General features: G+C 44.5%; 1 protein-coding gene across 1 annotated transcript in view; it reads right to left on the bottom strand.

Annotated features, from left to right (window-relative positions):
• Window positions 1–4,920, bottom strand: part of EFHC2 (EF-hand domain containing 2) — a 64,931-nt gene extending 60,011 nt beyond the window's left edge. The window contains exon 1 of the mRNA XM_054388113.1: window positions 4,879–4,920. Coding sequence (XP_054244088.1) covers window positions 4,879–4,920 — 42 coding nt within the window. The remainder of the gene's footprint in view (window positions 1–4,878) is intronic.
• Between the last annotated feature and the right edge of the window lie 8,392 nt (window positions 4,921–13,312).

Here is a 13,312-nt window from a genome sequence, read left to right as displayed (position 1 = left end):
GATTGAGGTATATCAACACTAAGAGCCTGGATCAGTTAAAAAAAGACATGGAACTGCTGGAAGGCCACAGAAATGATAAGAGATATGGAACACTACTCTGATGTGGACAGGCTGAGAGGGTTGTGGTTGTTCAGCCTGGAAAAGAGAAGGCTGCAGGGAGACCCTACTGTGGCCTTTCAATACAGTAAGGGGGCTTATAAGAAAGATGGGGACATACCTTTTAATAGGGTTTGTACCAACAGGACAAGGGATAATGGTTTTAAACTGAAAAAGTGTGGATTTAGACTGACTATAACAAAGACTTTTTTTCACAGGGAAGGCGGAAAACACTGGAACAGGTTTTCCAGAGAGGTGACAGAAGCCCCATCCTCGGAAACATTCAAGGTCAGGTTGGATGGGCTCTAAGCAACCTGATGTAGGTGAAGATGTCCCTGCTCACTGCAGGGGAGATGGACTTAATGACCTCTAAAGGTCCCTTCCAACCTAAACAGCTGCATGATACCATAATTCTATTAGCTTGCTCTTACAGCCTGAGCTGGCGCAGCCTGAGAGAAGACAACAGATAGATATAAAGGATGCAACCTTGACAGGCAGATACAGGAAAATACGGGTTTGGGGGTTGTGAACAGAGATGTGGGGGAGTGGGGCTGAGTGGTAGGAGGTAGTGGCAAGGGTTGAGGAAAGAAGTCAGGAAAGAGGAAGGGAAGACACAGCAGAAAGGCTTACTTAAAAAGGTTGGTAAGAGCTCCGTCAAGAAAAACTCATGTCCGAGTTTGGTGCTAGAGCAGCAGAAAATAGTCAAGCTGGGAAACACAGAGACAGCAGCAATAGCACAGTTGAGGGCAATTGCAAACTCCTGCATGGAAAAACGAAGGTGTGGAATTTCTGCTGCCCCACTAAATTTACAACAGAAACTGATACTCTCAAGACTGTATTTTCCCTCTGAAATTTCCAAGGAATACCATGCATGTTGTTGCATGGATTTCAAACCTCAGGCAAGAAAATACACTGGTCAGCCATCACCTGGTAAATCTGACCCATGCACATAGGTGGTCCTCTCCATTAACTGATGATACGAGGCAAGAATATCAATCTGGTTTCAGAAGAGGCAGTTGCTTTTGAGAAGATAGAGTAGAAACACTAACAAAGAAAGCAACGATGCTGTTGCATTGCAACCAGTGTCATCCCTAACACAGTCCAGACTACGAGCGCACGATCTTTTTCTTGGAGTAACAGAGCAAACCTATTACATGCAACATGTCCACCACATGCAGGATTAAATACAGTTATCAAGATCTGTGACCTTATGTCCTCGCAAACAAGTGACACATATAAAATTTGTATAGCCAAAACTGAAAATCTCATTGTTGCACAATTTTTATATTGGTTGGGTTCTGCAGGAAGAAGCCACACTACCTAGGTTTCCCCATGGCTCTTAAACATTGGCTTCTGGGGAAGGAATTCCCCTTTTCAAGGGTATGCAAGAGTAGCAAAATTTTCAAAGCTGCAACTTACATGTTACTATCTGTTTGTGAAAATAAAGAAATGAATATAAACTCTTCAATGTAAGGTAAATCATGTGCGAGAACATCCTACCACTGCAGAGGGGCAGACAAAGGCACTGCTCTAACGCTGTTGGGACAGAGAAGCAGCAGCTCTCCCAGCACGGTCTCTGGTCCCCCCAGCCTCATCAAAGGGGAAAGGTCTGGCTTCTGCTCATGAGCCAGCCCCCTGGAGAGAAAGGCCATGCACAGATATAGACTAATCTGTGCTCCAAATAACATCTTGCTCTATCGTTAGGTCTCCTGATCACCCACATGCCAACATGGCAGACACTGTCTGTGGACTTCTCTTCAAGGAACAGGAGTTTTAAAGGAGGTGAAGAGGGCTTGTGTGATGGTTGGATTCATGTGTACACAAACTACTGTAATTTTGATTTTAAAGAGATTTGGGGAAATAGGAGCAGCTCCTTTTACTGTCTTTGTAGATATAAAGTAAATATTTTATGCTCCTGACACCTTCTGTCAGCTGTCATTCTTCTCTAGCCCAACAAACCACACATCAAACATGTCACTGCTTGTGCTGTGCCTGTCCCTTTCATTCTTGCACTTCATTCAGTGCAAACGAAACACTACCTTACTTTACTGCAAGAATCACTGTTTTTAAAGTGCTATCAGCTCTCCATGTTTCCCTCCAGTGGAATTAGCTGTGATGCACAAACAGCAAGATTTCGTCCCAGCTAACCAGCACAGCAGCAGCACCACTCTGGCTGATGTTGCCAAAACCCAATCGGTTACAGTTACTGATCCCACCAGTCAGTTACAGTTGCAGGAGATGGGGGTGTGAATAGTGAATAACAGCTAGTGGCTGCTGCCTTTTGCACTGCCAGCACCACGGATGGCTGCAAACTGCCCTGCCTCACTGCCCTTGCTCCCAGAATAAAGAGGAAGCATTTCTGCTCCTGGATGGAGAGGAAGTAAGCATTCCTGGTAGAGTGAGCTAGAAGTAATAATAATCATAATGGAGGGGTAATACAAGGGACAGTGACCCCTAGATCCAGAGATTTAATTGCTGTGAGAAAATTTCTTCCCATTTGCCAGCACTGCCCTGAAGCTGGACTCCATGCCCCTAACTACCCTAAAGCTCTGGTTTTGCGGAGATAGCCCAGCTGACTTCATAAACACTTTCAAAGTAGACAAAACACCTACATACTCCTCTTCTACTGCCTTTCATGGGTCTAGATATAAGGAAAATGGAAGCATTAGAAGCAGAGAATATTGTAGCAGTAGTCTGAACAGTGGTAAGAGTTGAATTAATACCCATAATTATAAACCAAGGGCTGACAGGAACAGCAACTCCCTGTCATCTGCTCATCCTTCAGGGGATGTTTTGCCACTGTTGTTTCTGTGCAGCAAGAGGCACTGATGGCAATGCTTACAGTACTAACAGGTGAAAATTCTTTATTTCTTTTCAATTTATTTACAGATAAATTGAAAAGAAATTTACCATATTTCATTTCAATATGATCTTTCTAGCCTCTCATTTGTGGAACTACATGAAAATAAGATTAAATCTAACAGTCCACTCTAAGTGGAGATCTGAATTGCTTGTCAAGAAAGGTACCAGTATTAACACCACTATCTCAAGGACTGTCAAAAAGAGAAATGTGGAGCCCTAACAACAGTATAACCACAGATTTACAATGCTGTCTCATGGTAATTGTAACTTGGTTTTCACAGCTTTAGTTCTCACAGCACATATAGGCACTATATGCACTTCAGCATGGAGTGCTCAGCATGCTCTATATGTTAACTCTTCCCAAGCATGTGAAGCCAAATACTGTGCCTATTCTCTGAAAGAGGAGGCACCATGTCTATCACAAAGCCTCCTCACAGGTCCTGTGGAGCTCTGGAGACAACTCACTCCATCAGACCCCAATCCCTACCAATTAAGTTGCACTAAAATTTGGAGAACAACAAAGTTATGGATAGCATTGAGAAGAGCTATTTTGCTTCCACCTGGCAGATACCAATAGCACACACCTATTTCAATGCTGCTGATATAGCCTTGTTTTGTTTTTCTATAAAAATGGCACCCAGCCTGTTGTTTTAGGGAAGAAATTGTCCAAAAGATCCTTGCAAGATGGGCTTCTCCTGCAAGAGGTTCTGTGTGTGCACATAACTGTGAAGTGTTGACACATCAAGGCTGAGGAGTCCACAAACTTCTATGCAACTTCATGTTCCCTGTGTCAGCACCCAGGTAGCTACAATTGTGTTTATCTCTCTTGACATTATTTTATAGAGCTGCCAGAGGTTTTACAGTGGACCACACTTAATGCAAAAGGATTCATAGCTCATAAAGTAGACTCCAGAGTTGCTAACAGCATGTAGAAGCCTCATATTTGAGGGAACTGCCACTGATGATACCGTTGACATTAACACATGTGTCTTGACAAATCACTTGCAAATTGTACCTGCATTATATTACGACCTTCTATACACTTCCTTATATAGTGGACTAGACTTAGGAGATAGCAAAGAACCCAAGCAGACACAATGCAGAAATAAGGGCTCTTACAGCTACATGTTCATAGTGTGAAACAGATTCCCTTTCAGATATTTTAACATTATTAAGAAATTAAGACTGCTTCATCTGCCTCCTAAAGGCACCAGCTACAGTGCCATGCCCACGTCCCTCCTTATCTCCCATGCCTTTTCAGATTGTATTCAGGAAATTTCTAGCTATCTTTTATGAACGTGTATGAGGTAGTGATGGCAGCCTCCCCTTTTGTTTGCTGCTGTAGATCAGGATAAAAATACCATCTTACAAATTCACAGACTGCCATCAGTATTTAATAGCACTGGCAGCTCTGAAAAAAACACACTGGCATCCCTAGCATTTCCCACATCACCACTCCAGCCTCCTGCCTCTGCAAAGGGTTTTTGGTTTATTTAGAGCGGTATCTGCCCCTTCTCGTTTTGCTTCGTCAGAGACGCCACAAGACCTCACACTGCCCCACAGCAACTGTCAGATCCCTCAGTCCCACCCCAGCTGCAATGAACTTCCACTCCCAAGGTAAGACCGGAGGAAGCCTGTACGCCTAACAGCATTCGTCCTTCCACCTGCCGGGTAAGAAGGGCAGGAAAAGGCTTCGGCGCTTGCTCTCCGCCGCCGGGGCCGACTCCGCAGAGGACACCTGCGGCTCGGCCCCTCCTGCCAGCCCCACCGGCAGTCAAAGCGCCATCTTGCTCCGCCCCGCCACCTCTCAGGCCTGGCTTGAGGTGGGCGGCCAGGCCAACGGACACCGACGCCATCCCCACGGCAGCCCCGACACCGAGGCAAGGGAGAGGAAGGGACTTCTCCTCCGCTGTCACTCACGTTCCGGTGGCAGAAGGCCCCGGGCAGGAGCGGCAGCGCCATGGCCGCCCCGGCCAGCCGGCAGCTCCGCGCCGCTGGGGGCGCCGTTGCCTGGAGACCGGCCGAAGACGTCACGGGGGGAAGGGGGGAAGGGGGGGGGGGGTGAATGGCGCCGCTGCCACGCGGGGCCGAGTGGGGGCGCTCCTGGGCTCCAGCTCGCCTCGCACCCGCGGCGTGGCCGCATCGCCGCCGGGGACAGAACGCAGGGGTCCCAGAGACTGTCTTCGGCCCGCGCCTCGGGCCCCACCGAAGGTTCCCTCGGTGCGGTAGCTCGCCCAGGCGGTACCGGAGAGAGGCAGGAAGACCCTGGCCTTCGTCCTCTGGAGCCTCGGCCCCGCAGCGCGCGGGCCGTGTGGCGGTGGGGCACTAGAACAGAGGGAGGAGAGTCAGGGTTCGCTACCTTTGGGATCTTCGTGGGACGGAAGTAGAACTTACATGCCAACGCGTTTATTTGATTATTAGGAATTCATTGTCGGCTTCTTCATAAATCTCTCAAAATTAACCTCGGGCCCAGAGCTCTGCATAGTTCCCTTCCTTCCCCCGCGCTCCCCACCCAGATCACCCCCACCTGCTGGGTGCAGTAACCTTTGTCTGAACATCGTCCCCCTCAAAATCACTCTGGAACCAGGGTCACGGACAGGGCAAATCCCACCGCATTGGTGGTTTTCTGCACACGAAATTAATGTTTTCATTTATGTGACTTTTGGACGGCGCATTTTACTTTGGGGCCCAGGCAGGCTTGGGGGAGTGGGATGCTTTTACATCTTTTTGTTTGTTGGTTTTTGTTTTGGTTTGGGGTTGTTTTTTTTTTTTTGCATTTTAGTCCACTGGGGTGGTGAAACTAGGTCAGTGGGTTTCCACTTTCTGGTTTCCCAGTGCTGTTGTTATGCACCTGCATTTGCATTTAGTGCGGAAAGGTAAACATTTAAAATGTATTTTAATTGAAAATAAAAGGAACCGTCGTTTTAATCACATTCGTTTCATACAGTGGGTGGTATTACACTCAAATTTAAATTTCAAACAAAATACGGTGAGAGTTTCTCACGGATGGTATGGATGGGGGGTGGGGGGGAATGGGTTGTTTCTTTCTTTAATGGAAGTAACATTTTCCTTGTTAATAAGGCAGGATGCATTCTAGATCACCTCCAAAGCCTATTCCAGAGAACAGTAACCATGCTATGTAATGTTCCTCCATTTTAGATAAAGCTGTTCATGAATATATTCTTGTAATTAGAAATGCTTTTTACAGGGGGGAAAAAAAAAAAAAGGAATTTAGGAATAAAATAGCTGAAACCCAAATATTTCAATTCTGATATGTCATCACCCTGCCTGAGAGGAGCTGTACTTCAGTTGCTTAATGTCCTTATTCTCATAGATGGAGTGGATCTCCCCTGCCATATTTCATACTCTATGATGCATCAGGCCATGAAATTCCCATAACATATCATCTCTCCTCCCTGAAACAGGCTGTGGAACCCCATAGGTGATGTGTTCAGTCTGAATGAGTTTATGAGGCGCTCCCTGTACAGCTCCCATTGGCCCTTCGGCAGCCTTTGCTATGTGAATTGGTATTTGTCCAAAATGTTCCGATTTCAAAAACTAATTTCAGTGAAAATTCTTTACGTTTTGCCTTTTTCTTTTCTTTTCCAGAAAGTCTGAAATGGGGAAGCGCAAGAAAGGAGAGGGAAAGGAAGGAAGGAAGAAAGGAAGGAAGGAAGAAAGGAAGGCAGGCAGACTGGCTGTGCAAATTCTAAAAGGGTCATTGCAGGGCACGCAACACTGCCTACATCAGCAGTGAAGCTTCACAGCAGGAAGCTCTTCAGCATCATCAGTTGTTCTTTGCTTGTTCATGTGATCCCCTGATATCCTCTCAATATGTCTTTATGTCCCTGACAAACATTGTACAGGAGAAAGCTATCATAAAACCTACCATTTGATTTTGGCAGCTGTCCTTAGAGAGTGAGAATCTTTGGAAAGTGTATCCAATGCATTTTATAACATTTATGTGCCAATGTGTCTCTCTGAGACAGCCTAGCTGTGGCTTCCTGCAGAATCCCTGTAGGCCCTTTGCAGCTAATGGCACAACTTCTCATTTGAGATAGTAACCATTGTCAAAACACAATAGCAAAGAGCTGTTGTCTTTTTTCACTTCATGTGTTGTCCAGAATTGGTATCTCCTGTTTACTTTTTGTGGTTCCTTACATGGTGGGATGATTAAAATGTCCTAATACTCTTCTGATATCAATAGGAAACTGCTTCAAGGTTTCAGATGGTACAGGCAGAAGCTGTGTGTGAAAAACATGCAAGGGAAACTTCTTTAGGAAGGTTAGCGAAGTGCACAGCATCCATAGGGAGTCTAATGCATTTCCAGCAGAAAATTCTGTCCTAACCTTCAGGTCAAATCTTTCTGCACATTATTACCCTCTGCCTCACCCAGTAAAGAAGCTGCAGGGAGCTATGTGGAAGGGGAGTGTCTTCCTTGTATACCAAATGGAGGGCTGTGGTCTGAATTTTTCTACTCATCTTTAATCTTTTTTTGCTTTCAAAAGTAAAAAGGAAAGATGAAATATAAAGAAAAAAGAAAAGAGAAAAGAATAAAGAAAAGAACAGAGAAAAATAAAATAAAATAAAAACAAAAAAGGAAAAGAAAAAAGAAAAAAGAAAAGTTAAAAGAGAAAAGGATAAGTAAAAAAAAAACAAAAGAGAAAAAAAAGAAAAAAGGAAAGGGAAAGGAAAATAAAAGAAAAAGGAAAGGAAAAAGTGAAAAAAGAAAAGAGGGGGAAAGAAAAAATAAAGGAAAATAAAGAAAAAAAAAAAGGAAAGGGAAAGGGAAAGGGAAAGGAAAATAAAAGAAAAAGGAAAGGAAAAAGTGAAAAAAGAAAAGAGAGGAAAAGAAAAAATAAAGGAAAATAAAGAAAAAAGAAAAAAGGAAAGGGAAAGGGAAAGGAAAATAAAAGAAAAAGGAAAGGAAAAAGTGAAAAAAGAAAAGAGAGGAAAAGAAAAAATAAAGGAAAATAAAGATAAAAAGAAAAAAGATGGAAAGGAAAGGAAAGAATATATTCTGCTTTAGAACAGAATTGGGTTTTTTGTATTACCTTTTCTTTGGGTTTTTTCTGACATGTTTATCTTTTTTGTTCCTTGTTATATTCACTCAAAAATAGAGACCAAGTGAAAGCAAATTAATTTTAATGCCTTGTCTGGGAAAAATAAAAGTAATACAGGAAAACCATTTTTTATAAAAGCTTTTTATTAAATGAAGATTGTTAATGACAACAAAGGCAAGCAGTTGTCTTAACTGTATATTCTGACAGTGCTCTACAGATAATATCTCTATCAGTTGTGCAGTTCAAAGGGGGAAGAAAGCAAGAGGAAAGCTAAAGCTGGGGAAAACATGGAAAATACTGGGTTTATGATAAAAAGAGATTCTAGTCTCTGTGTATTGGGGTTGAATTTTACTGTCAAACTTGACATCAGTAAGCATATTCAAATTGTAAACTTCTGAGCAACACAAAACTTTCCAGGAAAGGTTTAATTTTAAAAATAACCCTGGTTTTCACTCTGACCAAATGTCATTAGCTCCAGGCTCTTGTTACTCTCTTTGTCTGGGTGGAAGACCAGGAAAAACCATTTTTGATAAATGTTTTTTATTAAATGAAGACTCTTAATGACAACAAAGGCAAGCAGTTGGCAGAAGGAGACCAGGTCTTCCTCTTCCAAGTTGTGTCATTTTGATAATAGGAAAATTTGAAAAGAAGAGGGCAGCAGGGAAGTTTTGCTAAAATCAGCATCATTCAGTGTCACTTCACTGTGGAGACATCTCTCTGCTTCCATCATCTGTGTTACTTTATCTTCTTCCTGAGACTGGTTTTACAGGCCACGTTAAAGCTGGGTTATCCAAATTTATATTGTTCTCAGGCTGCCTGGTTTAAAGTGAATTGTGACCCTATGTGGGTCATCACATAAGCACACTAAAACATAAATTGAACTCTGACAGATGCTTGATTAGGTGCCAGAAGTTAAGAAAGGAAAACTATTGCCTGATAATTCCTTCTTGCTCAGCCCTATCTTAGAAAATTATCAAAGGTTGTAACAGTCATTGCAGAACTCAGAGAGGGGGTGGGAGTAGAGGAGACACAGAGCTACAGCCCTACCTGCAGCTGGCTAGCATAGGGTGGGGACAAGGGCAAATCCTGACATGCCTGTTCATTGTGGTGCAGTGCAGGTCAACTGATACCATCAATGAATGATCCTTAGAAATACTCATTCCTTATGTTTTCCCATGTCTTTTATTACCTCATTCATTTTGTTTTCACTGGTCAATGAACATGTGGCATATGAAGATACTTCTTCATGGCTGGAAAACAACAGGCAAACCATCATTTTGGCTGCAGCTGTGGAGTGCTCCAGATAGCCCACACAGGGAAAATCAGGTGTTTGTGTGGCCATGGGTCTGTGGCCATGTACCACATGGGTGCTTGGTGGATTACTGGTGCAGCTGCCTGCTGCCCCAAGATGACAAGATGTTAAGCATCAAGTGCCACAGCTCATGGCCCATAACCTTTTTCTCCTCACAATGCTGTGGGGAATAGGAAAACAGAAAAGCAGTTACATCCATCCTGGTTCCACTGGAAGGTTTCCTTAGCCACGATGACCTCTCCATGGCTAATTGCCACAATTCAGCATGCCCTAATAAGACACATTTGCACATGAGTCACCTATCTGCCATGTCCTTTGGGAAAACGAGGCAGTGGGCAGGGAGAAGGGTGGGAGCCATAGTAGATAGGTAGCCAATGGTGCTACCTCCCTGGTGCAGCCTGTGTGCTAGAGGCCATGCAGGAGGCCTGTTCCCACCCCATCACACCATCTCACAAATTCATCAGCCTCTGGAAACTTGATGGAAGAAGCTTGCTGTCTCACAGAACAGGCTTGGTGGGCGTGTTTCACTTTGCCATGCCTGTTTAAAGCATTTTGAAGCTCCTACTCATCTGATACGCAGCTCCTTTACATAAGGTGTGAGCTTTTCAAGGATGTTTGCAATCAGCCTGATTTCCCTGTCATTGAAGTCAGGCAGAATATGAGGGGCTGCTTTGCTAAGTTCTCCACACTTCTGAAAGTACACGGAAAAGAAATATTCTGGGCCTGGTAGGTAGCTTTGAGTTGCCCCCGCTGCATATATTCAGTGAGATCTGCAGTAGGGAGTAGTTGTTCAGTTCCTCTTCGCCCTCTTCACGTAGGCTGGTTTGAGATGCAGCCACGCTAGTAAAATGAACCTGACAGAAAAGCCTCTAATTTAATTCAGGAGTGAAACGCAGATTTTTTCTGCAATTAAACCATAGGCACTCATTTAATGCAGCACACAGTAGCTGCTGGGAAGTAGGAAAAAACCTAACAAACTGGCAGGAGGAAAGCATCAACAGAGGATGTAGCAACATCACCACTTGTCAAAATGAGGTGGAGACCTCCAAGTAGTGTTGCCACCTGCACAAAGAACAAATTGCACGTCCCTCCCTCCAGATCTGTTTCAGAGTGAAGGCAATCACCTGGGAACATGAAGCCCCAGTGGCAGGGGACACAGTGACTCTCTAACAGGAGCAGCTAAAAAGTACAGCCACCCAAACAGCCCCACGATAGCCAGGGAATCATCATAGAATCATAGAATGGCTTAGGTTGGAAGGGACCTGAGAGATCATCTACTCCAACCTCCCTGCCACGGGCAGGGGTGACACTCAACTGGACTCGGCTGCTCAAGGCCTCATCCAACCTGGCCCTGAACACCCCCAGGGAAGAGGCATCCACAGTCTCCCTGGGCAGCCTATTCCAAAGTCACACCACCCTCATCCTGAAGAACTTCTTCCTAAGATCCAGTCTAAATCTACTTTTCCTCAGCTTAAAACCATTCCCTCTTGTCCTGTCACTTACGAAAAGTCCCTTTCCAGCCTTTCTGTAGGATTCCTTCAGGTATTGGAAGGTAGCTATAAGGTCCCACCAGAGTCTTCTCTAGGCTGAACAACCCCAGCTCCCTCAGTCTGTCCTCATAGCAGAGGTGTTGCAGCCCTTGGATCATCTTTGTGGCCCTCCTCTGGACTTGCTTCAACAGCTCTGTGCCCTTCTTATGATGGGGACACCAGAACTGGATGTAATATGAGAGGTGGGATCTCACGAGAGCAGAGTACAGGGGAAGAATCACCTCCCTTTCTGCTGCCCAAAATGCAGCATTTGTTTCACCTGATGGCAGTGTCAAACACTGCAGAACGATGGGTTGCACTCGTGGCCACAACACAAAAGGGAGGCAGCTATTTACCTCCTGACTGTATTTGGTTTTCCTTCCTTCACTCCCAACCTGTTTGGGTTGTCAATGGGACTGACCTCTTCCATGTCACAAACATTTCCTGACTTTTATCTCTTTGCTCTCACACTGCCTTGCTGACAAAAATGAGGGGTTTGGCTCAGCAGAAGTGTCTATATAATCTTTCTTCCTTTCCACCAGTGGTGTGACTTCTGTAGCCTGACTCTCCATGCCCATTGTCAAAGCTCTCCCATTCAGCCAACGAGGCACCACAAGACACTCAAAACCCCAGCCCTAGCTCTGTGCAGCCAGACTTTCCAGTCTGCTTCCTTCTGCCTAGGAAAATTCTGTCGGCATTTCTCCAAGTCTTGCAGGTTGCCTTGAGGATACACCACTGGTTCAGGCTGCATGACTGATCAATGCTTCCCTCTCTTCCCATTCTCTGTTTTTGAGGCAAACAACAAAAGCAAAACAACATATATTTTTTTTTAATTCCCATGGCAATAAGTAGATAGACTGATTACAGTCAATTACCAGGAGCTGCTATTGATCAAGGCTGGTTTAGAACTGTGCTTGTTTTCTGCAATCAAGCTTACAATACAATTTGCCCTGCATTCAGCATCTATTTCAATTAAAATGAGAGGGGAGGAAATGACACTTATTTTAAATAAAAAGCTTTCAAGCTATCCTTGCAGGCAGCTTTGAGGATCTAGGACAGATCAAAGCTGCTTTGAGAACTCATCCATTCTGCTTCAAATATGATAGCACACTGTCCGTAGAAAAAAATCAAAGCAGCAAGTATATTTTGGGTTTCCAAGCAGTGATCTCAAAGCTGGTGAAGTCTGCCAGAATAATAACAGAACCAGAGTGACAGTAATCCCCTCTGTCACATGGGACCATGACACTGGCAATTGCAAACACTGCAACAGAAATTGTTTCTTAAACTAATCAAGCTCTTGTCTTGAAAGGACTTGGGGGTGCTGATGGACAAGAAGCTGGACATGAGCAGGCAGTGTGAGCTTGCAGCCCAGAGAGCAAATTGCATCCTGGGCTGCATCAAAAGATGTGTTGCCAGCAGATCCAGAGAGGTGATTCTGCCACTTTGCTCTGGTGAGACCTCACCTGGAGTACTGCATCCAGATCTAGAGCCCTCAATATAGGAAGGACATGAACCTGATGGAGAGGATCCAGAGGAGGGCCATGAAAATGATGAGGGAGTTGGAGCACCTCTGCTAAGAAGATAGGCTGAGGGAGCTGGGGGTGTTCAGCCTGGAAAAGAGGAGGCTCCTGGGAGACCTAATAGCAGCCTGCCAGTACCTGAAGGGAGCCTACAAGAAGGATATAGAGAAACTGTTTACAAAGGCCTGCAGTGACAGAATGAGAGGTGATGGCTTCAAACTAGAGAAGAGCAGATTCAGATTGGATGTTAGGAATAAGTTCTTTACTATGAGGGTGATGGAACGCTGGAACAGGTTGTCCAGGGAGGTGGTTGGGGCCCCATCCCTGGAGAGTGAATCTCAGCAGGTCTCTGGGCAGCCTGATCTAATTGAGGATGCCCCTGCTTACTGCAGAGGGGCTTGGACTAGACGAGCTTCAGAGGTCCCTACCAACCCAGAGCATTCTATGATTCCAGTCTTAGTGACAGTGAAGTGATCAGTATGGATCAAAAGTCTCAAGCAATACCAGCTTCTCAAAACTAACTGAAATCAGTCAATTATGAAAAAGTTAGGATTTGAGGTTTACCCCAAACCTAATCCCTTTGCAGATTAGGACTTTATTGTAGCTTCCAGCATATAGGCATTCATGGGAAACAGCCTTTTCATCCTTGTTTTGGTATTGTCCTTTGAATAATGTGCCTCTTTTTTGCTGTTTGATGCCCGCTGCTTACATAATGGAAGATAGCAATCACACCTCCTTTCAGCTTTTTGCCAACTTTAGTGAACCAGACTTTTTGGCACTCTGATTGTGTGATAACTCATCTTTCTTCTCAACACACAGGTCTGCTTTTCTCTCTGCCTATTCCAGTCAGAATGCATCTTCCTTGAATAAAGGTAGTTATTCACAGTAACCTAAGTCTCACCAAGGTGCTGCGCTGTTACTGATAATCAG

The sequence above is a fragment of the Indicator indicator genome, chromosome 1, assembly GCF_027791375.1.
Source record: "Indicator indicator isolate 239-I01 chromosome 1, UM_Iind_1.1, whole genome shotgun sequence".
Taxonomy (NCBI): domain Eukaryota; kingdom Metazoa; phylum Chordata; class Aves; order Piciformes; family Indicatoridae; genus Indicator; species Indicator indicator.
Note: the sequence above shows the minus strand (reverse complement) of the source record. Positions and strands in the feature narration are given on the sequence as shown.